Source organism: Ovis aries, chromosome 11 (assembly GCF_016772045.2).
Source record: "Ovis aries strain OAR_USU_Benz2616 breed Rambouillet chromosome 11, ARS-UI_Ramb_v3.0, whole genome shotgun sequence".
Lineage (NCBI taxonomy): Eukaryota > Metazoa > Chordata > Mammalia > Artiodactyla > Bovidae > Ovis > Ovis aries.
The window spans coordinates 17,873,153-17,899,776 of NC_056064.1; the positions used below are offsets into that span (position 1 = coordinate 17,873,153).

Below are 26,624 nucleotides of genomic sequence, written 5' to 3' on the forward strand. Positions count from 1 at the left end.
TTCTGCCCTTTGGGGTTCACAGGCCAGTGAGAGAGGCACACAATGGTGAGAGAGATCTAAGACCTCATGGGAGCACAAAAAGAAAAATGCTTAGCTCTGGAAGAGGGTGCGGTGGCTTCCAACAGGAGAACTTCCACAAAGGCTGAAGAAATTCATCAAGCAGGCAAAAGAGGAAAAGGAGTTCACAGCAAGACTGGAAACAGAAGTCATGCCAAGAAAAAAGTGAATGGCGTATCTGGGAGGTCTTGAATGAAGTCTTTTAGGCAACAGAGTTACACAGTCAGATTTACATTAAAAAAAAAAAAAGACACTGCCCACAGTTCAGAAACTGTATTAGGGGTTTTAAAGAACTCAAAAGAGCCTAATGAGAACTCCATGGCAGCAGTCCAGATGGGAAATGACTAAGGCAGTGACAGGTGAAGGTGAAGCAGAGCAGGTTTTAAGATCTTTTGGAGGTAGGATGATGGGTGATTTTACTGAGCTCTTCCTGTTGGTGTTGGTGATTGCCCAGTTATAGGATGGAGGAGGAAGAGAAGGGTTTGGGATGCCCCAGGCCAGCGTGGTTTTAGAAGACTGGTGAATTGTACCGTTGACTGACTCAGGACGTGAAGGGGGAGGGTGAGTGGTTAGACAGTTGGTTCCGGGTATGTTGAGCTTGAGGGGCTGAAGATGTCAGGAGCTGGAAATGTGGGTGTGATGCTAAGGAGAGAGGTCCTACCTGGAGAGGTGACTTTGGCCGGGAGTGGTGTGTACAGCACATCTGAATCCATGGGGATAAGTAAAGTCATCAAGAGATAGCACAATATGATTGAAATGACTCCTTGAGTTGTTCATATTTCCACTCTTTCTCTGTACTTTCTTTTTTTAAAATTATTATTAGAGGATAATTGCTGGTATGTATATATAGGTCTCCTCCCTCCTGAACCTCCCTCCCACCTTCCACCCCATCTCTGGACTTTCAGATGGTTCAGGGTCACTCTTACTATTAAAATTTAGGTTTACCTGAAATAGGACATTTTCAAAGACCCGTCTTTCTTTCTCCATTAAAAACATTAAAGTAAAAGTTACGTTTCAGTTAAAAAAAGGGGGGAGGGTACAATATGAGATGGGAAGGCTGCAGAAGGTGGGACTCTGAGAGATGCCAACATTTAGAGGTCAGTTAAGGACAGAGGACTCAGGGAAGGAGACTGAATGCCGTCCGTCCTTCAGAGTGCTGTGCATGGCACAGAATAACAAGTGTGTCTGGCTCCCAAGTTTGTCACTTCAGCTGGAAGTCAGTCCCCTTTCTAGTCTCACTTAGAATATAGTACTAGTGTTATGTTTACATGCTGATTCCATTTCCGTCTTCTCTTCAAGGACACATGTTTATTTGCCACTGACCGTAACAGTGTGTTTGAGAAAATTCTTTTTAGCAGGACTGCAGAATGTCTTTCCCCTGGGGGCTCAGCATTTGGAAACAAACTCAGCAGCAGTTCAGGACAGGTCAAGAGCGTGTACCCATCAGCATGAGGCCTAACCAGTGTTTTTATTTTAGAAAATAAATCCTTTGAGGCACATACATGTTTGTTACAGCATCTGCTGCTAAATTTTCTTTTTTATATACTTCAGAAATATTTTTAAATTTCAAACTTTTTTCTCCTTTCCCTTCCCAAGGGATAAAAAAAACTTATTTATGGAATTTTGAGGATTCTGAAGCAGTGTTCGTATGCCTCTGTTTTCCTTTTGGTGAGGGGTAGGGTCATTGTTATGTGGTCTCAAAACGCTTGAGTGACTCCAGGGCACAGTGAGAGAAAACCGTTCTGGTAGTGTTCTTCAGGGCTACAGAAGGACAGGGTCCCTGGGGACTTGGCCATACAATTGGTTGATAAACCAGGTTTCCACTTGTAGAGCAGAATCTTTCATCTCTGGCAGAATGCAGTCACCGTGTACCCCGTTCCTCTTGTGTTTCACTTTAAAGTCACTTCTAAAATAGTTTCTGCACTTGCTTTTGGGGAATTTGTGACATCACATAAGAATCGTTTTCAAGAGACGCGGAGACCCACCTAACACAGGTGACCGTTTTTCCTGTACTGGTTCTCTTATCCCCGATTGTAGGTGAGCTCGCCATTCGGGGAGGTGTAGGAGAACAGAATGAAAAGCTCTGGAGCTTTACCAAGAAAGCCTCGCACATCCAGCTGGACAGGTGAGAGCTCGTGTCTCTTGGGCTTAAACTGCTTTTCTTTCTTTTTTTCCCTCTCTCTCTCTCCTTCTCTTTTTCCTTGTTAAAAATTATGATTCAAGGAGATAGAGAGTATATTTTTCAAAGTTTCACTACCCATTACCAGTATTACTAGTGTAGAATAGTTGAGATTGTAATCTGTGAAATAGAACTACTACAGATTTTCTTCAATCCTAATGTGTAAGAGAATCATTAAATTTTAAAAATTCTGGACATATCATTAAAACTGAGTCATAGCTCAGACCACAAAGTCCTGCTGTACAGCACGGGGAGTTGTATTCAGTAACCAATGATGGACTATAATGGAAGACGATATAAAAAAGAATGCATGTATTATGTGTAAGTGAATCACTTTGCCATACAGCAGAAATTAATACAATACTGTAAATCAACTGTACTTCAATTAAAACAAAGAAAATTGAGTCACAACTCCGTAAACCAAATCTTTTGACATAAACTTGCCAGTTGCGATCCTATCCCTTTTCATCCCCCACTGCCATTAGCATTATTTACCAGCGGCTTCTGCATCCTTACAGCGTGTGACTGATTGAAAATGTTCCTTGTTAGGACGCCCCTGGCTGTGCAGTGGTTAGGACTTCACTCTCTCTTTGCTGAGGGCCTGGATTCAAGCCAATGTCGGGGAACTAAAATCCCACGAGCCACACGTTTCAGCCAAAAAATAAATAAGTGAAATGAAAAATAAAATATTCTTTGTTAATTAAAAAAAAATTAAGGTATAGTTGATTTGCAGTGTTGTATGCGTTTTGGGTATACAACATGTGCTGTGCTTAGTTGCTCAGTCATGTCTGACTCTTGGCAACCCCACGGGCTGTAGCCCACCAGGCTCGCTCCTCTGTCCATGGGTATTCTCCAAGCAAGGATACTGGAGTGGGTTGCCATGCCCTCCTCCAGGGGATCCTCCCAACCCAGGGATCGAACCCAGGTCTCCCACATGGCAGGCAGATTCTTTACCGATTAAGCTTCCAGGGAAGCCCAATACAACATAGTGATATGCAGTTTTTAAAAGCTATACTCCCTTGTATTTTTAACTCTTGGTTAAAAGTCTCATAAACATGAGCTTTCTGTCCTCAGCCTACCAGAAGTGCCTTTACTGGTCGACGTGCCTTGCTTATCTGCTCAATTGGATGACTCAATTCTTAACATAGTGAAAGACCATATTTTTAAACATGGGACAGTAGCATCTCGCCCGCCGGTACAGATAGAAGAGCTGATAGAGAAGCCTGGAGGCATCATCGTGCGGTGGTGTAAGGTATGTGATTCAGAGCTGTGGAAGGGGCTTCAGCGTTATGAATTTGAGTTTTGGGGGCCTTTACAATTTTTTTTATTCGTTACCTTTGACTGTTTTCTTCTCTGCATGAAGAAAAATGCCTTTTGCTTTACAATTAAGGTCATAGGGAACTTGAACTAGCTGTTGCTTTGAGATAAACAGTTTTGAAGGTACTTTTTCAAATCTCTGTATCAAAATGTTTCCCATCACACATTTCCCAAACATAACTTGGCGAGTTGAGAATTGCTCCCATTTCTGTTTATTAGAAAAGTTCAGAAGGTGTTAGTGAATGTTGGGTGTTGGATATTTTTCTGTTAAACATTGAACTAGTACCTCTGAAATAAAAGTTCAAAAGTATGTTCTTTTCCCCCACACTCTCAGCATTACCAAGAATTTTGTGTATTAAGTCATATTAAACATGTGATAAGTCCTATTATGCATGTGAATTACCATATTTTAGATAAAAACCATGTCCAAGTGAGTCATAATATCTTGGCTGTTGACAAATACATCATTCAGAGGTGGGTGGTCAGCTTCTGGAAACTGTTTTCTTCAATGGGATTTTTACTTTTGTTATAACATTTTTTTTCTTGTCTTTGATTAATTTTTTATTTATTTCATTGTTTTTAATGAAGTTTAAAAAATGAAGCCTTTGTACAGAAGAAAGAAGTAGAGATACTTTTGTTGGTTCAAAACAAAGACTCTTATTCTATTTCTGGTTTTTTTTTTTGCCTGTCAGTTCTTTTGCTATAAGTATTATTATTCATGCTTTCTTGCGTACACAGTTAAGATTTTCTAAAGTATATATAGCTATAAAACTATGAGGTAGCATACTGGATCTATACTCTACCAGGAGATAACCAAACTCTTCCCAAAGTGATTGTCCCCGAGTGTCCTTCTGCCAGGAGTGCACGGATTCCTCTTACTCTGCGTCTTCACCAGCACTTGGCATTGTCAGACTTTATACCTTTGCCAGTATAGTACCTCACTGTGGGTTTTGATTGCATTTTCCATACTACAAGTTAGGCTGAATATCTTTATATGTTTTCAGCTGCTTATATTTCTTACTCTGTGAAACACTTACTCATGTCTTCTGTGCATTTCCCTTGCTGGCTGCTTTGTCTTCTATTAATTTTACAAAGTCCTTTATATATTTCAGATATTACCTCTCTCTTAGTTATACGAATAATGTAGTTGCGGGATGCTTGTCTTTGAATTTTGACTGCCTTATCTTGGGCTTTATTGCGTAGGAAACACGTCGTTACTTCAAAGGAAGCAATCTGTTCATATCAGACCGGGGTCATAAAGCACATGGTTCAGGGACTTCTGGCAGTCCAGTGGTTAAGAATCTGCCTACCAGTGTAGGGGATGCAGATTCAGTCCTTGATCGGGAAACTAAGATCCCACACGTCTAGGGGCAACTAAATCCAAGTGCTGCAATGAAGACTCAGTGCAGCAAAAAAATAAAATAAAAACACATGGTTCAGTAAGGAAAAGAAGGGAAATGATGATGTCATATTTTCTCTGAGCTTCCTGAGACCAGCCCATATTCAGCATGTGGGCCTGTTTGCTCAGCCCCAAAGGCCCCCGTTCAGAGTTAGGTTGTGATGCTGAGAGAAGTTGTTCTCTGACTTCTACCTAACGTAAAGCCTTTCTCCCCAGGTGGATGACGACTTTACCGCCCAAGATTACAGGCTCCAGTTCCGTAAATGTACTTCCAATCATTTTGAGGATGTATACGTAGGCTCTGAAACGGAATTCATTGTATTGCACATAGACCCCAACGTTGATTATCAGTTCAGAGTCTGTGCCCGAGGAGACGGCCGACAGGAGTGGAGTCCATGGAGCGTCCCCCAGATCGGTCATTCCACGCTGGTGCCGCATGGTATGCTGTTCCCCTCTTACTCCTGAAACTTTCCTATGTATGAAGACTTGTATTGTTTGCTAAAAGGCAGCCCACTGACAACCCTTTTTCCTAAGGATAGACCGTGAATTGATGGAGAATGACATGAGACATGTCTTTTACTTCCTGCTCAAATTCTTTCATGTGAATTTGGTAAATTTTCATTCATTCTTCTCTCAAACGTCCCCAAATAGGCTAAACAGGTGGTTCAAGTGGTAAAGAACCCGCTTGCTGATGCAGGAGATGTGGGTTCAATTCCTGAGTTGGGAAGATCCCCTTTAGTAGGAGATGGCAACCCACTACAGTATTCTTGCCTGGAGAATCCCATGGACAGAGGAGCCCGGTGGGCTACAGTCCACGGGGTTGCAAAGAGTCAGACTCGACTGAGCATGCATGCACACAAGGTTCCCCAAATAGTGCCAGATAGGATTAGAAACGTCCCTAAAACCAAAGATTTTTAAATATTGCCTTAGAAGACTGCAATATTTAACGCAAACCTTCAATGTATATCTTGGTAGGGGCTTTAAAAAAAAAAGGCTTATGATTTGAAATTGATCTCTCTTGTATTACTTTTTAAAAATATTTAGACTCATTTGTTAATTACCTCTTAGTCAGGTTGGAATAAGCTCAAACATGATTTTATTGAGTAGTAGGGGATAATGCTTGTTTGATCTTCCTTGCCACAAATGTGCAAGAAGAGACTAAAATCTTCTTTGTGATATGTAGAATTAACCATGACACCCTGTCACTGAATTTTTCCTTTTATTGAACTTGCCCATGACTCCTAAGAGTAACTAGCATCTTCCAAGTTTTATTTAATATATCTGTGTTGAAGATTTTCCCCAAGTGATTGTAACAATTTTCCATATCTTTTGCTTTTTAAAAAGAGTGGACAGCTGGCTTTGAGGGGTACAGTCTGAGCAGTCGGAGAAACATAGCGCTTCGTAACGATGCCGAGTCGTCCGGTGTTCTCTACTCCAGCGCCCCCACTTACTTCTGTGGGCAGACATTAACATTCAGGCAAGTGGATATTAAAAGATCTGACTCTCAGGCCTTGGGCAGTAGCGGGAAGTACTCAGAGCATCCAGGAGCTTCTGATCTAAAGAGTCCTGAGTTTATTCCGTCATTTCTAGGCAGTATTACCTTGGAGCAATTTCCTTATTTCTCTTTGCTTCGCTTTTCTCACATGTAGTCATAGGGTTATTCTGAGCATGAAGTGAGATAATGTATATAAAATGCCTTCCTTTGCTTGATAACATAGTGCATATTCACTGTGTTTGGGTCTTCTTTCTTCCTGGTAAATAGAGATAAACAGAATGTCTCTCAAAAGTCCATCTTAAAAATTCAGAGGTCCCCAATTATTTTTTTCCTTTGTGAATCCATAAGAGCAGGTGTCAGTGAAAGACAGCCTGAACATACTGTTATATAGATACATATGGTATATATGTTTGGTGTCTGTAAAATAAAATGGAAAACAAGCCTCTCCTGCCGCCAGTTAATTTTCTATTTCTTCACCCATTGCTCCCTGTGTTAGAAAAATTCCCTTTTCCTTGTTTTCATGTTTTCTGAGATACATGTTTCTCTGTAGTCTTGTTTCTAAATAACTTTTCCTGAGAACAAAGCCCAGTTTTGATTGAGGAAAGTAAAGCTCACCTGATGTTCACCATACACCCCTCAGTATAGCAAGCTCTCCTCTAGGTTTTTTTTTTTTTTTAAACTTTATTTATTTATTTAGACTGCACTGGTCTTGGTTGCAGCACGCGGGTTTGGTTGCTCAACAGCATGTGGGATTTTAGTTTCCCAGGCAGGGATCAAACCCACGTCCCCTGCACTGGAAGGCCAGTTCTTAGCCACTGGACCACCAGGGAAGTCCCTCTCCTCTAGGTTTTAAGTCATGAGAATCGTGGGATTTTATTGTGAATGCTTGTTCCAGGTTACTCTTGTTCTCAATCTCTTGTTGTATAAGGCATGGAGAGTATCTGAAGGTTTTCTCTAAGCTAATGTTGCCATGTTCTCCACCAGCCAAGTCATTTGAACTGTCAGCATGATCAGAATGCACTAGTTTATGCTTTGCCTCATTTCTGACACCTCCCCTTGCCCCTTACGTTAAATGAAAGAATGACTTAATAACCAGGAAAATACTGACAGAGAAGTAAGGAGTCTAGTACCTAACATCAATTAGTTATTCCCCGGGTAACCAGTTTTCTGAACTAACAAATCTCTTCTCTGCTTATGTCCCTTGTTGATAGAGATACTCCCATTAGTGAGTCTTCTGAGAACAAGGGACTTCTGTATAATGACAGGGCTTCCTGAGTTAATAGGTTCAGGCCAGATCTCTCAGCTCATAACAAGAAGAATAATCAGTGTAATATTGCAGTTTTAAGTTGGATTTACCATGTGCCAGGTGCTATTCTAAGCACTTCACTTATTGATTCTCATAACCCAGTGAAATAGGTTTAGTTACCCATTTTATGGATGAAGATACTGAGGCACAGGGAAGCCCAGTCACTTACCCATAACTAGTAAATGGCAAAGCTGGGACTTGAACCCAGTCAGTCTGGGTCCCATGATTTTAACACTGGTCTTTATTGCTTCTTGGGCTTCCCTGTGGCAGGAAAATAATTCTCCTGACTTGAATTTGATCCCTGGGTTGTGAAGATCCCCTGGAGAAGGAAATGGCTATCCGCTCCAGTGTTCTTGCCTGGGAAATCCCATGGTAGAGGAGCCTGGCAGGCTACAGTCCATGGGGTTGCAAAGAGTCGGACACGACTTAGCAACTAAACAACAAACAGCGATATTGCTTCTTGTTAAGTCTTTTTCATGCCAGAGTGTGGAAATGTACAGTTTTTCCATATCCTTAGCTCTTTTCCTTTCCCCTCTTCTGTGACTTTTCTCCCTTGGTGATGGTGATCGGATGCTCTTCTACCGGTAACTTCTTCCTCTGTGAACCCAGGGGAACCCGGCCAGTAGATGACCCACTTAGGTTTATTTCTTAAGTCATTCAATAAATGTTTTTAGGTTACGACATTAGAAATTACACACTGATTTACACCCACCTACTTTCTGCAGCCTGTGTCCTGACACTTAGTTGGCCTTAATAACCCATTAGCTCCTCCCTCCTCCTCCAAAGGTGCTTGACTGGGCTCCTCTTGGCAGGTGATTAACTGACAGTTAAGCTCAGTGTTACCTTAGTCAGGCCTTTGGGTTTTTGTCATTCTTCCTTTGAAAGTGGATTGAAACTGTTTTCTTTCCTTGTTTAAAGTAATGCCAGTCATTGGCCATGAAGGCAGATGTGAATGGTGTGTTTGTGTGTGGGGGCACCGTCTTGTGTTTGGGGGGAGGGCGCAGGCAGATAGGCCTACTTGAATAAAGGTAAACTTTACCTAGCTTTTTAAGGACTTCATAGTCAGAAGGGTGATTATACTTCTGCAGGCCCTGTCCTGTGGCTCAACCCAGTCTATGCTGAAGTTTCTGAAATGCTTAGAGCTGCTGATGTCAAAGAAACCTGTTACTGGCCAGCTCTTAACAGTCTCTCCAGCCCAGTCTCAGGTGATGCCCGGGTCCCCTCCTTCCCAGCCACTCCCTGACTTCCTGTCTTGAATATTCCTGCCTTCCCTTGCTTCTAAAATTTCCTGATTTTACTATTTTTTAAACCAATGTTTACCGTCTCTTCTCTACCACCCCCTTTCTTTAGCTTCCCTTCGTCTGATAAAATATTTGCTGATCTATAAAGTGTGTAGAAATATTTCAGAATATCACTGTTACTCAGACTTGAGCCCTGAGAATGGACTCTATGCATTAGTAGTTTGATATTAAGTAAAGAATCTGGGATATTGAGAAATCTCATTTTTATAAGAGCATATCCGGGAAGAAGAAAATTTTCTTTGATGGTGAGACTTTTGTCTTAGTTCAGAAAATTATTTAATAATTCTTGGTTACCTGTGAATAAAGGAACTTTGTAATCCTCATTTCTCCTGTAAACATTGTCATAGTCAGCTTATGTACTATTGTTGCAAATAGCCTTGCTTTGCCCAATGCCAAAGAAGCCTAGAGGGAGAGTAGTCTTCCGCTGTTGCTGTAAATGTTTGGCAAAGCGCTTAATTTTTTAAGTTTTATTTTTTGCAATTGTTACCTACAATGAAGGCATCCCAGGTGACTCAGTGGTAAATGAATCCACCTGCCCATTTAGGGAATGGGAATTTGATCCCTGGGTCAGGAAGATCCCCTGAAGGAGGAAACAGCAACAAATCTTCTTGCCTGGAAAATTCCATGGAAAGAAGAGCCTGGCAGGGTACAGCCCATGGAGTGACAAAGAGTTGGATACTACTGAGTCCATCCATAATGAGCTTTCTGAGCCTGGATAGTGTTTGGAGAGGAGGTGGTGGTGTAAGCTTGTATGTTCTCCTCCATACCGGGCTTTTTCAGTTTGGAGGGAAGTGTGGCTAAAGTTGACCTTGGAGCATGGGTATTGTCGCAGCACTTGACGACATTGCCATGGGAATAATAGAGCGTGATTTTGGTTCTCTCGTACATATATATTCACTGGAAAATAAATAAAAACAGGGGCTTCCCTGGCAGTCCAGTGGTTAAGACTGTATGCTTCCACTGCAGGGGGCTCCAGTACGTCCCTGATTGGGGAACTAAGATCCCACGTGTGGTGCTGTCAAAACAAACAAAATATATGGGATTTAGAAAGTCGGTCATGACGATCCTATATGCAAGGCACTGTAAGAGAGACAGATGTAAAGAACAGACTTTGGACTCTGTGGGAGAAGGCAAGGGTGGGATGATTTGAGAGAATAGCACTGAACCATGTGCATTACCTTATGTAAAATGGGTGACCGGTGCAAGTTCAGTGCGGGAAGCAGGGCACTCAAAGCTGGTGTTCTGGGACAACCCAGAGGGGTGGGGGGTGGGGAGGGAGGTGGGAGGGGGTTCAGGATGAGGGCACATCTTGTACACGTGGCTGATTCATGTTGATGTATGGCTAAAACTATCACAATACTGTGGAGAAATTATCCTCCAATTAAATAAATACATTTAAAAAAAAATCTTCCTTTCTAACAGCCTTCCTTATCCTGGTAGCCTTGGAAGTTACTGTCTTCCTCTTTCCCCATGAGGAAATGAGAGCAGAGAGAGACTGACTCATCAATATTTAAATCCTGAGCGGCTCACCGCAGTCGGTGCTCTTAACCACTGTGCTACCCTGCCTTTCACAAGTAACATGACATGGTAAATCGAGTGGTAAATCAGCTGGCTAACTTTTTTCTTCCAAGAACATCAAAAAGTAAAGTTCCACTAGCACTTTCACAGGTCCTCCCCTAGGCAGTGGGGCCAGGATTTGGTAGCTGGTGCTGAGATTGACAACCCTTGGTTATATCCTTGCCCTGGGACTGGGTCAGTGGCGACCGTCAATCAGTGGGACGGGGGTTGGGGGGGAGTCATGTTCCAGTTACTTATTGTTGTGTAACAAGCCACCCCCAAACTTAAACAACTCTAGTCACTTATTTAGCTCAGGAAACTGCAGTTCGCAGAGCATGGCAAGGACAGCTCATCTCTGCTTATGTGGAGTCAGCTGGGGTGGTTTGACCAAGGGTGGTGGATCAGCTTCCAAGATGACTTATTGACATGGCTGGCAGATCGATTCTGGTTCCTGGGGCCTCTCTGTGGACTGCCTGTGCCTGCTTATAGCCTGCTGGCTGGGTTCCAAGAATAAGCATCCCAAGAGATAGGAAATAGAAGCTGACAGTTTCTTAAGGTCTGAGCCTGGAAACTAACCTAGTGTTACTTCTACCATGTTTTGTTGCTCAGCTGGTCACAGAGTCCAGATCCCAGGGAGGAGGCTTAGACCCTGCTTTATTTATTTATATTTTTTGCCGTGTCTTGAAACATGCAGGATCTTAGTTCCGCAACCAGGGATCAAACCTGTGCCCACTGCCCAGTCTTAATTACTGGACTGCCAGGGAGATCCTTAGATCCACTTTTTTTTGTTGTTTTGATTGCACCTTCCTTGACCAGCACTGAGACTCACCCCCTGGAGTGGAAGTACAGAGTCTTAACTGCTGGACCACCAGGGAAAGTCCCTAGACCCTGCTTCTTGATGGAAGAAATATCAATGAGTTTGGAGGCTTTCTGTTAGAAATGCCATGGTTGGTAGCTGTTAGAAAGGGGTTTCTTGGAATATGTGCATTTGGTTTAATGCTTGCCGTTGGTTGGACATTAGCATTACCTTTTCTGAATGAATTTAAGCTGGAGGAGATCTTTATTTTCCTGTACAAGCTTGGTCTCTGTCATTACCAAGTGTATCTTCAATATTAATTACTACCTCTTCATATCGTAAAAAAAAAAAATCTCAGTCTAATATAATTTTATCTGGAAAAATCCCATCTGGGCATAATCTCTACTAGGATTAGGAAGTTAATTTAACTATAGGGTCTTTGAAATCTTGTCAGTTTCTTCTTTTATTGAGATAGTGCCCTGTCCTAGGAGAATACAGCTTTGCTGGTGTTTTCTGTTTTGTTTGCGTGATCCCCTCTGGAGGCTTGATGTGTAGTTCTTTCAGGGTGAAGCTTGTCTCTTATTCCCCAGGTGTGGGGAATGTTGTCAGACAGAAGTTTTCCCCACAGACCTTTTATTATAGACTTGGATGAGATAAGACAGGTGGTTCCTAAGTAGACTAAGGATTCTGCAGGTTTCAGTTTGTTTGTAGAGAGAGGATGACACGAACTCATAGAATCATATCTGCTTTGGGATGTTCACAAGGAGTTATAACTATTCCTTACAGATAATCTGAGGAATATTTCTTGTACTTTTTTCCTATCCATGTCTCTCTGTCTGAAACTGCTCTTCTAAAATGTATAAGGACAGTTCTCCTGCTCACCTGAGGTCTTTCTGAATAATGCTGACCATTTCATTCAATTCTTATTCCACTCTGATGGTGTTTACAGTATTTGGTATGGTTGGGAATGCAAAGTTTGAAAAAAAAAGGAAAAACAAGAACCTTTGGCTAGTAGTTTATAAGTTAGGATAAGAGAGATACTGAGGAACTTCCCTGGTGGTGCAGTGGCTAAGACTGTGCACTTCCAGCGCTTCCATTGCAGAGGGTACTGGTTTGATCCCTGGTCAGGGAACTAAGATCCCACATGCTGTTCAGCGTGGCTAAAAATAAATAAACTAGTAGCACCGTAGCACCATTAAAAAAATATGATTAGACAGTCAAACCTTAAAAAAAAAATCCTGAATGCTGTGAGATATAGGGGAAGGGAAATTTACTTATAGATGAGGGGATGATGAAGGCTTTATCTCAGAGCTGGAAAGGACAGTTCAGGTAGGGAAATAAAGCAAGAGCCAAAGATATGGAGGAGGAAAAATATGGAGAACAGGAAGTAATTAGTGTAAATGGGGTTGAGACAGGTACATAGTCAGAAAGAGCCCCAGAAAAGTAGGATATTCTTAGTTCTGAAGTGTTTAATGAGTTAATGTCTATAAATCCTCATTACATGCTCAGGAGGTAGAAATGTTATATAGATGAGGAAACTGAGGTGTTAGAAGATTAAACCACCTGCCTGAGGTTGTACAGATTCTTTTGGGGGGGATTCATACCGTGAGGCATGTGGGATCTTAACCAGGGAGGGAACCTGTGCCTCTTGCAGTAGAAGCGTGGTGTCCTAACCACTGGACCCCCAGGGAGTTCCCTGTACAGATTTTTCTAGTTATCCTGAGATTGAGATCCTGGCAGTCCAGCCCTGTAGGCCTCTCTCTGCTTGGACCTAGAATGTGACAGGAAGCCATTGGAGGACGTTGAGCAGATGAATGAGGTGATCTGCCGTGCATTTTACAGGTTGTTTTGGCTGCTGGGTGGAAAGAAGTCTGGAAAGTGGTGAAGGCCTGGAGACCGGTTAGGAGGCTGGAGAGGAGGGGCAAAAACGTTACCAGGAATGAGGGAAAAGCTGCGCTCAGCATTCCAGGGTTAATCTTGGTAACAGCTCATGGTGACTTGGACCAGAAGTTAGTGATAAATGGTCAGAATCCAGGTTTATTTTGAAGGAAGCACTGACAGGATTTATTGACAAGTTGGTTGTGGGGTATGAGAAAAGTGTAACCTCGGGGTTTTCCGAGTAAGTAACTTAGGGTAGAATTGTCATTTACTGAAGTAGGCGAGGCCTTTTGAGGAGCCTATTTCTGGGTGAATATCAGCTTGTTTTTTCACAAATTAATTTCCTTATAAGACATTTAAGTGAAGATGTGGAGTGGACAGTGGATGTACAAGTGTGGAGTTAAGTGGCGGAGACCAGGCTGAAGATACTAGCGAGAGTTTTGTGGGTTTTTTTAGTTTTTTTGGTCTGCACTGCGCAGCATGTGGGATCTTTGTTCTCTGACCAAGGATTGAACCTGTACTCCCTGCATTGGAGGTGTGGGTCTTAACCACTGGACTGCCAGGGAAGTCCAACTTCAGAGGTTTGAACATGGTGGTTTAGTCGCTAAGTCATGTCCTTCTCTTGTCAACCCCATGGACTGTAGCCTGACAGGCTCCTCTGTCCATGGGATTTTCCAGGCAAGAGTACTGGAGTGGGTTGCCATTTCCTTCTTCAGGGGATCTTCCTGACCCAAGAATTGAACCCAGGTCTTCTGCATTGCAGGGGGATTCTTTACCAACTGAGCTACGAGGAAAGCACAGTTTTAACATATAGATGAGTATTTAGAGCCATGAGACTTGATAAGATCAGCAAGGGAATGAGTGTAGGAAGAGGACACTGGAGAATCTACCATTTAACTTCTGGGAGAAAGAAGGAACTAAGAAAGGATTCTGAGGAAGAGCAGCAAGTGAGATAGATGGAAAAAGTGAGAGCATGTGGTGTCCTTGAAGCCAAGCAAAGAGAGAGTTTCCAAGAGGGGCTAGTGATCAAATGCTGCTGACCCAACAGAAAAGAAAAGGGCTGAGAATTGACCTTTGGGTTTGCAGCGTGGGTGTTGCTTGGTGACCCTGACATGAATAGTTTCAGGAGAGTTGTTGGCGAGGAAGTTTGGTCAGAGTGGGTTTATTTATTTATTTATTTATTTTTTTATAAGATTGATTTTTATTTTTATTTTTTTAATTTTAAAATCTTTAATTCTTACATGCGTTCCCAAACATGAACCCCCCTCCCACCTCCCTCCCCATGACATCTCTGTAAAAAGAGAGATGAGATCTTCTGGGACCAGTAGATACATAGCAGTACCTTAGTTCTGAATTTTTTCCACTTCTGGAAACTTTTTGGAGGAATGAAAGAGGTGGGGGAACCCAGAAGTGCTTTTTCAACAGGACTAAGTAATACAGAGAACTCAAATTCCAGATTAGCTGTAAAGGCTTCATAAAGACACAGCTAGGCAGGAAGTCATGATAATTTGCTGGGCAACCTCAAAATCTCCAGATATTCAGCCCCAAAAGAAGACCCCACAAGACTATGAACAAGGCCAGGACAGAACAGTGCTTGAGTGTTCCTGAGGAAGCAGAGAGAAAAGGTGTAACAAATCTGTAGGGGAGTCAGAGTGCGGCTGTGTCTTTTGGTGACAGTGGACAGTGGTCTGTAAGCAGCCTTTGACGAGAGCTCCTCTGTCCATGGAATTCTCCAGTCAAGAATACTGGAGTGGGTTGCCATTTCCTCCTCCAGGGGATCTTCCCGATGTAGGGATCAAACCCAGGTCTTCTCCTGCATTGCAAGCAGATTTTTTTCTTTTTTTTTACCTTCTCAGCCACCAGTGAAGAGAACTCAGGTATGTAAATCTGAAAGTCACCCTTTTTAGGGTTTTTTTTCCCCCTCCGACAGTACTGCTTGGCCTGTGGGATCTTAGTTCCTCGAGCAGGGATCAAACAAAGTCCCGCAGCTGTGAGAGGGCAGAGTCCTAACCACTGGACCACCAGGGAATTCCCATCTTCATTTAATTTTTTAAAAAATGCCTTCCATCAGGGTTCTGTCATTTTTTTTTTCTTGTCTTACTACGCATGCTAGGGAGTGTAATTCTGAGTAGCGGCGTAGAAAGTAGACATCCGTGTCTTATTCCAGATCTAGGAATGAGGTGCTCGTATGATGTCAGCTGTAGGTTTTTTGTGGATACCCTCTATCAGGTTAAGGAAGTTCCCTTCTATTCTTACTTTGCTGAGAGCTTTATCTATAAATGGATGTTTAATTTTGTCGTATTGTTTTTATGTAACTGCTAAGATAATCGTATGGTTTGTCTTCTGTTGATATAATGACAGCAGTAGTTTTTAAATACTGGACCAGCTTTGCATTCCCAGGAGAAGCCCTGCTGGACTATGTGTTCTTCTTTTGTATATATTGCTGTAAATTTAGCTTTTATTTATTTTCTGAGGATTTTTATGTCCCTTCACAAGAGAGATATCTGTCTCTTTTTTCTTATGATGTGATTGGTATCAGGGTAATTGCCAGCCTCACAGAGTGAGATGGGAAATCAGTCTTCCTCTTTTATTTCTCAGAACTGTCTGTGAGAATTGGTATTGTTCCTTAAATGTTTGGTAGAATTCACCAGTGAATTCGCCATCCTAGGATTCTATTTGCTGGAAGATTTTCAATTTTTACAATAATAATAAGGTAATCAGTTTTATTTTAAGAGAGAATAAAAGCTATTTTAGGATTTGTATAGTAAGGAATATATTTCTATATAAAAAAATCCTTGTCTCCCATGACTTGATAAGACATTCCTTTTCTTTTTTTTTTTTTTCCTGACAAGTCAAGCTGTGCCATGACCCTCTTTGTTAACATACGGCTTATTTGTTCCTTGGGCTAGATTCCCGTTGGTGACACACAGGCCAGCTGGCTGTGTTCCTGGAAGTCCTTGCAGTCTTCCCAGCAGCGTGTGAGGGTCCTGACTGACGTTGCTGCCTCCTTGTCAGTCTTAAGTGTTATGTTTTAACCTGTAGCTGTAGGCCATGATAATATTCTTCTTTTCTTTCTTATATTTATCATAAAGTTGGATACTTTTCATAATATATTTGGATATATTATCCAAACAACTGAATTTTTGGATCTTTGCTCCAGGTATTCACTGTGGGAAGAAGGAAATGTGAGGTTCTGAGGCTTTACCACTTAAATCCCAGTTAGCCAAAGTGCAGAGTAATAGGTTTAGCATTCTTTTTGCTGTCAACCTTGCTTCTTTTTGTTCTGAACCATGTTCTTTCTCAGAATACTTTATCTTTGAGGAAAATTATCCTCTGCAACTTTCTACATGATTCTATGCAGGATGCTTTCCTGCTAGTTTGTACATAAGTTGGTTTTTTTAAGTTAATTGTATCTCTGAGATCACTGTACCCTGCCATCAATTATTTTATATGCCATTTTTCTTTTTTATATACTTTTAATATTTGGATGATTTATAGGAGAGGTTTTTTTTAACAGGCTTGTTTATGTGAGAGAACCACTCAAATAGTTTTTTAGGATATAATGTCCTGATTACTTGTCTTGCAACTTAAAAATTAAAAAATGTTAGGAATCCCTGAAAGTCCGGTGGTTAGAACACAGTGCTTTCAGTTCTGGGGATCCGGATTCATTGCCTGGCTGGGGAAGTAAGATCCTGCAAGCCGTGTGGTATGCCCCCCACACCCTGAAAAAATATTCAAAGATGTTACATTTACATTCTGTTTCTTAGTGAGCTATGAAAGTAATTCTGGGTTTCAGGAAAATTAGCTCTCTATTTTCACGGTTCATTTTATATTCAAAGAAATTTCTGTAAGCTTTTAATGGCAGACTTGTGTTGTTTATCAAATGCTGTTTTCATGCAGAATGTTTCTAGGAACAATTTTGTGATTTATTCAAATTAAGAGGTTTTTTTCCTTTCTTCCCAAGATGTTTTTTCCCACTGCTATGAGTTTCTTTTTTTTAAATTGGAGGATAATTGGTTTTCAATGCTGTGTTGGTTTCTGTCATACATCATCATGAGTCAGCCATAGTATCCCTATGTCCCCTCCCTCTTGAACCTCCCTCCCGCTCCCTCCCCATCCCACCCCTCTAGGCTTCACGGAGCACCAGGTTGAGCTTCCTGTGCTATGCAGCAACTTCCTGCTTTGAGTTTTAGCTCATACTTTATTTCAAGAAAATTTGAGTTAATTATTCAGTTAAAAAGTTTAATCACAGGAAAAAATGTTCATTTGAAATGAGCTGGCCAAACTCAAGTGAGAGCACAGTTCGCCAAAAGTTACCAGTTGCAAGCTCAGAGGTCCCCAGGGCCCATCCTCGCTTCTAACTGCATAGCTGCCTACAAATTCCAAGGTTTCCATGACCACGCTCAGGTTTTATAGTTTGCTGGCATGACTCACAGAACTTTGGAAAGCACTTCACTTATGATAACAGTGTTAATATAGCAGGAGGATACACATCAGAACCTGCCAGAGAGGGACACACAGTGCGAGATGTGAGGGGGTTCCCAACCGAAGCGTACATCGCAGGGATGCAAGACTTTTTGCAATAACAATACTCAGAGTATTACAAAGCAGGAGTGCTCACTCCGCCTTTAGTGTCCAGAGTTTTTATTGGGATTTTATTGATTGCAGGAGATGCAGGTTCAATCCCTGACTTGGGAGGATCCCCCAGAAGGACACGGACACACACACACACACACACACACACACACCCCCCAGAAGGACACACATACACACACACATATCCCAGAAGGACACACACACACCACACACACACACACACACACACCCCAGAAGGACACACATACACACACACATATCCCAGAAGGACACACACACCACACACACACACACACACACACACACACCAGAAGGACACACATACACACACATATCCCAGAAGGACACACACACACCTGGGAGATTGGACTGACATCCCTTTGCTCAAAGCCTCAACCCTGTGATCATATGTTTGATCTTTCTGGGGTGACTTGTTCCCGTCCTGAGTCATCATGTTCACACAAACTATCTAGGGACCCACCTGGAGCACCTCATTAGCGTGGTGGATCTGAGATGCCCACCATGAGTAATAAAGACACACTACTGTCACTTGGAACATTCCAGTGGTTTCAGGATTATTTCCAGGCATTAAGGCAAGCCAAATTCTTCATTAGGCAATACTAAAACGAATAATTACTATCCTCCATCTATTAGTGATAATATTAGCATGTTTTTATTTTTTAGAGAAACAGTATTAGAGATGTTAGGGAAAAAATTGAAGTATCTTGTGTTCCTTAGATTCATCTCTCTCTCTATATATATATATGTGTATATAATATATATATTTATCCATATAATGTTTTGTGTGTTTTTGTTTTTTTGTTTTGATTAAAAAAATTTTTATTTATTCAGTTGGCTGTGGCAGGTCTTAGTTGCACCATGCAAACCCTTGGCTGTGGCAGGTGGGACCTAGTTTCCTGACCAGGGACTGAACCTGGGCCCCCTGCATTGGGGGCAGAGAGTCATAGTCACTGGACCACCAAGGAAGTCCCTGATTTGTGTGTTCTTAAAATCTTTATGAACATGATTTTTTAGATTCACAGAAGAATTGCAAGAATAGTACAAAGGATCCCCGAGTAGCCTTACCCAGATTCCCCAATACTACATTTGCTTCATCATTTTTTTGTTCCCAAATCATTTTCAGTGAGTATTTCATAAAAAGAGATCATAAAAGTCATACAGTTAACATCGATACACGGTTATCTAACCTATAGAGCTTACTAGATTTAGTTGTCCCAATTAACATTCTTTGCGGAAAAGAAAAAGATCTTGGATCACGTGTGGGACTCATTCGTTATGTCCCTTTAGTCTCATTTGTTTATTTACTCTTGGTCGTGCTGGGTCTTTGTCGCTTGGAGCGGCCTTTCTCCTGTTGCAGAGAGCAGGGGCCCCTCTTGGTTTTGGTTCCCAGGCTTCTCGTTGCGATGGCTTCTCTCGCTGCTGAGCACAGGCCCTGGGCACTCTTAGTTGCTCTGCAGCACGTGACATCTTCCTGGACCGTGGATCGAACCCGTGTCCTCTGCATTGGCAGGCAGATTCTTCCTTTCTTTTTTTGAATTATTTACTCATTTTTGGCTGTGTGTGTTCTTGTTGCTGTGGCACGCTTTCTCCGGTTGCAGGGAGCGGGGGCTGCTCTTCCCTGAGGTGCCTCTCATTGTGGTAGCTTGTGGAGCAGAGCACAGGCTCTAGGCTCACGGGCTTCAACAGCTGCGGCACTGGGGCTCTGTAGTCGTGGCGTAGGGGCTTAGATGCTCAGAGGCATGTAGAGTCTTCCCACACTGGGGATTGAACCCATGTCCCCTGCGTTGACAGGCAGACTCTCACGCACTGGGCCACCAGGAAGTCTCTCTTTAGCGTGTTAATCTGGAACAGTTTCTCTGTCTCTTTTCAATTTTATGATATTGGCATTTTATAAGAGTACAGGTCAGTTATTTTATAGACGATCCCTCAATCTAAATGTTAAGATTCGGGTTATATATCTTTAGCAGGAACATTATAGAAGTAATGTTGTGTTCTTCTCAGTGCCTTGAATTCTTTTGGATATATGCCCAAGAGTGGGATTGCTGGATCATGTGGTGGCTCTATTTTTAGTTTTGTGAGGAACCTCCATTCTGTTTTACAGAGTAGCTGGACCAATTTACATTCTCACCAACAGTGCTAGTACTTTATTTAGGATTTTTACATCTGTAGTCAGTCATCAGAGTTGTTGGCCTGAAGTTTTCTTTTCTTGCAGTGTCTTTCTCTGACTTTGGTTTCAGGATAATTTTAACCTTATAAGTTTGGAAATGTTGACCCCCCCCAAAAAAAATTGCACAACATGAGAATAAGTTTTATGTGAGGCAAAATGAGGACTATAGCCTGGGAAATAACATTTCAGGTAGCTCCGAGAAACTGCTGCAAAGAGGCAGCGGGGAAAGGTCAGTGTGTATGTGGTTTTGGTGAAAGGGGAATATGTGCAATCTAGCCCTTTTTTTTTTTTTTCAGAAGGTTTCTGCTAGTCAGAACAGTCATCATCGTAAAGGATTTTAGTGCTTTTCTAGATATGAGGAGATATAAGAATTGGGCTCATAAAATCTGCTTCTGAAACTATCTGATTGTCTGAAGACCCGTCCTGCCAGTTTAGTCCTGAGCTCAGCGTAGCTCGTTGCCGCTCTCCTCCCTGAACTCCTTTCACGGGTGTTGAAAATCGGCAGCTGCAGCAGCACCTGATTTAATTCCTTGTAGAGGTGGATGGCAACTGCCCTTGGCAAGTGCCAGTTGGTAGTTGACAGAAATATTCCCTCCTCTTTAGTGGTTTTGAAGACTTTGAGAAGGATTGTATTTATTCTTTAGTCATTTGGTAGAATTCGCCAGTGAGGCCATTTGGTCCAGGGCTGCTGTTTACTGATGTCTTGGTACATTTTTGATACTGATCCAGTCTCCTTTCTAATTATAAGTCTGTTCAGATTTGCTGTGTGTTTATGATTCATTCTTGGTAGGTTGTGTATTTGTAGAAATTTACCTATTTCTTCTAAATTGTCCAATTTCTTGGTATATTTTGTTTATGAGTTTCTTATAATCTGTTTAATTTCTGTGGTATCAGTTGTAATGTCTCCTTTCATTTCTGACTTTGTTTGTATCTTATCTTTCTTTATCTTAGTTAATCTAGCTGAATCTGTCAACTTTGTCAGTCATTTCAAAAACACAGCTCTTAGTTTTGTTGATGTTTTTCTGTTGTTTTTCTAGTCTCTGTATTGTCTGTTTCTGCTCTAATATAGTTAGTATTTCCTTTCTTCTCCTAACTTTAGTCTTAGTTTGTTCTTTTTTGTTCTTTGAGGTATAAGTTGTTTTCTGATATTAAAAGAAAATTTTACTTATTTAAATTTTTTGAAAATTGGATTAAAAAAAAAAAAACACAAACTTTTTTTTGGTTGCCCCACATGGGATGGGGTGTTCGTACCCTTCCCAGGGATCGAGCCCATGTCCCCTGCACTGGGGCTTTAGCCACTGAACCGGCAGGGAAGTCCCTGGTATCTTTTTAGATGTTTGTGTTTGTAAACTTTGCTCCTCAGTGCTTTTGCTGCATCCTATATGTTTTGGTATGTTTTGGTTTTGTTTTCATTTGTATCAGGACATTTTCTAATTTTCTTTTTGATTTTGCCTTTGATCCATTGGCTGTTCAAAAATTGGTTACTTGCCACATATTCGTGAGCTTTCTAGTTTCCCTTCTGCCGTTAATTTATAGTTTCATTCTGTTGTGGTCAGAAAATAGACATGGTGTAATTTCAGTCTTCCTGAATTTGGTATGACTTATTTTGTGACCTACCATGTGCTGTATATCCTGGAGAATGTTCCTTGTATGCTTGAGAAGAATGTATATTCTGCTTCTGTGGGGAGGAGTGTCCATATCATTTATGGTGTTATTCAGATCGCATACTCCTTATTGATCTTCTGTCTGGATGTTCTATCCACTGTTGAAGTAGAGTACGGAAATCTCCTTCTATTGTATAACTATTTTTCCCTTCAGTTCTGTCATTTTTTGCTGCATATATTTAAGTGCTCTGATGTTGGGTGCGTATATGTTTATAATTGTTCTGTTTTCCTGGTAAATGGACTTCCTTGAGTTTGTGGGTGCAGTTTCTCCATTAGAGCCTTGCTGGCTTTTCAGGTGCTCGTAATCTCTTGCTCCCTCTGGTGACAGTTTATGGTACTGCATGTTCTGCAGCCGCCGGGTGCCTTCACTCTCTTGGACCCAGGGGCCCCCAGACATCCAGAGTATGCTGGCTCCCGACAAGGGAATGAGACAGATACCATTCCTTGGGCCGGCCTGTGGAAAGACAGCACCCCAGAAGGAAGTCTTCCTCTTCTCCCTCCCTGCAGCACTGGCTGCAGGCTGTTGCCCCTCACTTTTCTTGGCAGCATTCAGGCATCCGTGCTGTGCCAGCTCCATCAGTGCGCCAGATGAGACATGACAGAAACCAGTCCTCTGGGAAACCCTCCAGGGAGCTGGAATGCTGAAGGCACACTCCACTCCTATGTGTCTTTTCTGAAGGGAAAGTCAGGAACTGGGCTGTGCCTGCCTGGTTCCAAGCTGTGGTAGCTTGGAAGAGGGGTTGACATGAGACAAGTGAAATTACTCTTCTCACCCAGTTCAGTGCAGCTGTTCCCGGCTTTGTGCTCCTTTGGGACTTTTTAACTGAATTCTGGACATCTCCTAAAGGTATTTTGGTCTGTGTATCATTTAGAAAGTGTGTGTCCCTATGGCAGAATGAGTCCTACGACTTAACTATGGTGTCGTATGGCTGGCGTCATTCTCCTCCTTTGTACTGCTGGTTTAGAACTGAGATGACTTCAGAAACCCACCCATGTGTTTATTATGGACTCACATGTTTGCCACTTTACAAGGAAAGACATCTTGAGGCCACTCTGGGTATCAGTAACCACATCTTTCCTTAAAAGCTACGTGCTGCCCCTTGCTCATTTTTCTTTTTCTGTCCTTGCAAAGTCTAGCTTTCAGGAATGGAGAGAAAGATGACCCTGGTCACTGGGATGTGGGTTGACCTTTACATCTAAGTACATGATGACATATTGTTTGAGACTTAAACGCAAAAGGAAATGCTTCAACTTACTATGTATGAAGTTCTCCAGCCAGAATATGTCCCTAACCATATTATCCTCTGTTTTAAAAGAGGGATAATGTCTATTTTTAAATGCTTGGTAAACAGTAGTCATTGCATAGACTCTCCTAATAAAAGTTTAAGTGATGGTCACATTCGTTACAGTAGCAAATACGACACATTTTCTCCATGTCTGGAGCCAGAACGTAGAGCAGAAATGTGCTGTCTCGGCCATAAACAGCTAACGTGGACTCTGAAGTCAGAACGCCTGAGTTCGTGGCCTAGCTCCACCACTCAGCTCAGTGATCAGATCAGTTCATTTTCCCTTTTCTTTAAACCGTTTTTTTTCTTTTGTGCCTGAGTTTACTCGTGTATAAACTGGGTATGATAATAACAGCGCCTACATCGTGGATTGTTACACGAATTGAATGAGAAGATTTGTAGATAAGATATACAGACACAAAGTTTTCAGAACAGGACCTGGAATTTAAGAAGCACTACATCATTGTTAGCTATTCTTAAGAGTAATCCTGATGAGATAGCTCTTGTTATGCTTAGCAACTAGTAGAGATTGCATTTTAAAAAAATATTTAAAAGATTTTTCTGCCCCGTTGACAGAGTTGAAACTGTGGGACAGCCAGACAGAAGAGACAGTATAGGAGTGTGTGCAGAAAAACAGAATGGATATGACTCCCTGCAGCGGGATCAAGCAGTGTGCATTAGTACAAATGGTAAGGAGGAAATAACTGCCGTTCTCTTTGAAATGTATGATTTACTATAATAAGATTTGAATCAGTCTCAGTATCACACGTTTATACCAGATGAAAAAATGTAGGTCTTAATGACATATCTATGTGACTGCTTCATACCAGGCATTATTCTCTACCCTTTAAAAGTAATACCTTATTTAATCTTTAACACCTTTTTGAAGTGAGGAGTAGAGTTACATCCATTTTGTAGTTGATGAAAGGGCTTCCTAGGTGGCTCAGTGGTAAAGAATCTGCCTGACAGTGCAGGAGACGCAGGTTCGATCCCTGGGTTGGGAAGATTCCCTAGAGGCGGAAATGGCAACCCACTCCAAGTATTCTTGCCTGGGAAGTTCCATGGACAGAGGAGCCTGGTGGACTACAGTACATGGTGTCGCAAAGAGCTGGAAAAGAGCACGCAGAGCACTGAGCGACTGGGCACACACAGCACACGATTGATAAGAAAAGCCACAGGGAAGCCGTGGCTGAAGTAGCTGGCGTAAAATCACTTAGTGTGGATTTTTTGCCAGGCAGTTTACTCCTGGATTCCGTGTGCCTAAGTCACCTGAATTCATAGAGAAGATACATTCAGCATAGGTTAGGGGAGTGAGGAGAGTTTACATCTAGAGTCTCCTTTGGCTCCTTACTTCACAGTGATTGCAGTTAAAAATCACTGCCAAGATGTGTTGATATTTTATGGTGTGGGTCAGACAGTCGATAGCAGGATCCTTGTGTATTCCCTGGGAAACAGTCCTGCTGTTCCACAGGAAGTAATTTTATAATGGAGATGCCATCCATGTAGGAAACTCACGGTCTCTGTTTTAAGAGTGGAACCCTGGACCTGAAGCCTAAAACGTTATTAAAGCTTTAACTTTTCCTTCTGCCTGGGGCATGTGGGGGTTAATGAACATATTGAACTGCATTATCTTTGACCAGTTGGCATTCCACAATGTTTTCTTTAATTAGGAAATTCGCTGCATTACCAATAACCTAGCATCTGTTTCCATTCTTTAGTTGTTGCTCACATGTGAATGACTCTTTACCTTAACATTTTAGGTGCAGTTTTTGTAAATGGAAAAGAAATGACTAATCAGTTGCCCGCAGTTACTTCTGGGTCCACTGTCACGTTTGACATTGAAGCTGTGACTCTAGGATCCACCAATAATAACGAAGGCGGAAACTTCAAGCTTCGAGTGACTATTAGCTCAAATAACAGAGAAGTGGTGTTTGATTGGTTACTCGATCAGTCTTGTGGTTCTCTTTACTTTGGATGCTCATTTTTCTATCCTGGGTGGAAAGTGTTGGTGTTCTAGGTTGGCCGATGATTGGCTTTGGGTGTGCGGGGGTTTCACGTAGCTTTCCTCTCAGCCCAGTTGTCATTGGTTTAAAAAATGGTTAGATTCATCTCGCAGTTAAGCCATTGGAAACAGAAATTATTTACAGGATTTCTTTTGGACCATCTCAGCAATAAGAGGCGTGAATATGGTGGACGAAACTGTCGCAATGCAGTAAATTTTATTTTTTAGCATAGTGTTAATTGGAATATGACATCACAATAAAAATCAAATTGGGTTTTAATGTATGAGGAGATACAGAAAGCCCTATGAACCCTTCCGCTGTACTTCTAAAGTTGGTTGTAAGAACAGAAAAATGCAACATAGCATCATTTTTTATTAAGTCTCTCTCTTGTAAAGATCCAAGGCCATTTAAGACTTTAGAATGAAAAGCCAGGACTAGACCAGGCAGAATATGCTATAATGCATGCTGTAACGGACACTCCCTTGTGTGTTCTCCACAGGAGTGTTGAATATGCTCTTCATCTTCAGGGATTTGTAAGCAGTATTGAATTTTATCTCATGTTCAGTAATCTTTAAGTCCCCAAAGTGTGACAAGTTTTAAAAATTACTGAGCAAATGTCTACAACAGGCAAAGTGTTTTCTTTTGTTCTTTCCTTGCAGTTCCATTCCCAGTTAGGTTTGAGGGGTTTTACAGGGTAAAACTACTTACGGAAGTAGTATGCACAGCAGTGTTATTAATAGCTATGTCCCATGTATGAAATATGCACCGGTGCATATCCAGCCTCAGTGACTTGCATGTCGCTCTTGGTAGGGTCTGAGTTGCAGTCCAGTTCATGAATGGTCTTTTAGTGGACCAAACAAGTGTAGGCTAAATACTTGACCTATTTTTTGGGAAACAAATTTGTTTAAAATATTTATTTGAAGGACTTGGATGTAAACATGATTATCTTAACTTGCTATTTACCAGCCTAAGATCTTTTCTCTTTAATGTGAATTTTTTTTTCCATTTTTAAGAGTAGAAAAGTGGAAAAGCAAGTTTGATATTTTTGTAAGATAATTTATTGGGGGATTCCAGTTCCCTATTAGACAATCATGACCTTTTCCCATTGCCTTTTTATATATAAGTAAGCTGTTTTTCACTTGTTTAGTGATTAAGAAGATGTGCTAGAATGTAGATGCCTCGTCTGACTATCTGAAACAAAAATAAAAAAGTAAAAGGTATGTGTGTGTATTTTTTTTCTTTCATGAGATTTAATTCATTCAGATTTAATCTTTTAAGTGGAGGGAGAAAAGTCATCTTCACTTTTAAGTGTGTGTGTGTGTATATATATATATATATATATATGATGATAATAAATAAGTCATGTACACATATATAACATATATATTGGCAACACTGTACTCCTTCCAGAGGGTCTAGGGGAGAATCCTTGGAGCTTCTGGTGGCCACAGGCATTGTAACTCCAGTCTCTGTCTTCCCATGGCCTTCTCCCTTGGGCATTTCTTTTTTTTCCAACTGCCCTGAGAGGCTTGCAGGATCTTAGTACCCTGACCAGGGATTGAACCCAGGCCCATGGCAGTGAAAGCACCAAGTCCCAACCAC

General features: G+C 41.6%; 1 protein-coding gene and 1 non-coding gene across 2 annotated transcripts in view; both read left to right on the top strand.

Moving 5' to 3' along the window:
• Positions 1-26,242, top strand: part of CRLF3 (cytokine receptor like factor 3) — a 41,860-nt gene extending 15,618 nt beyond the window's left edge. The window contains exons 3-8 of the mRNA XM_027975271.2: positions 2,095-2,182; positions 3,311-3,488; positions 5,169-5,391; positions 6,297-6,429; positions 23,596-23,708; positions 24,780-26,242. Of these exons, the coding sequence (XP_027831072.1) occupies positions 2,095-2,182; positions 3,311-3,488; positions 5,169-5,391; positions 6,297-6,429; positions 23,596-23,708; positions 24,780-25,036 (992 nt within the window). The 3' untranslated portion in view covers positions 25,037-26,242. The remainder of the gene's footprint in view (positions 1-2,094; positions 2,183-3,310; positions 3,489-5,168; positions 5,392-6,296; positions 6,430-23,595; positions 23,709-24,779) is intronic.
• Positions 10,708-10,838, top strand: LOC114117075 (small nucleolar RNA SNORA30/SNORA37 family). Its single transcript, XR_003590867.1, has one exon. It is a non-coding gene; the product is annotated as a small nucleolar RNA SNORA30/SNORA37 family (small nucleolar RNA).
• Positions 26,243-26,624: the final 382 nt, after the last annotated feature.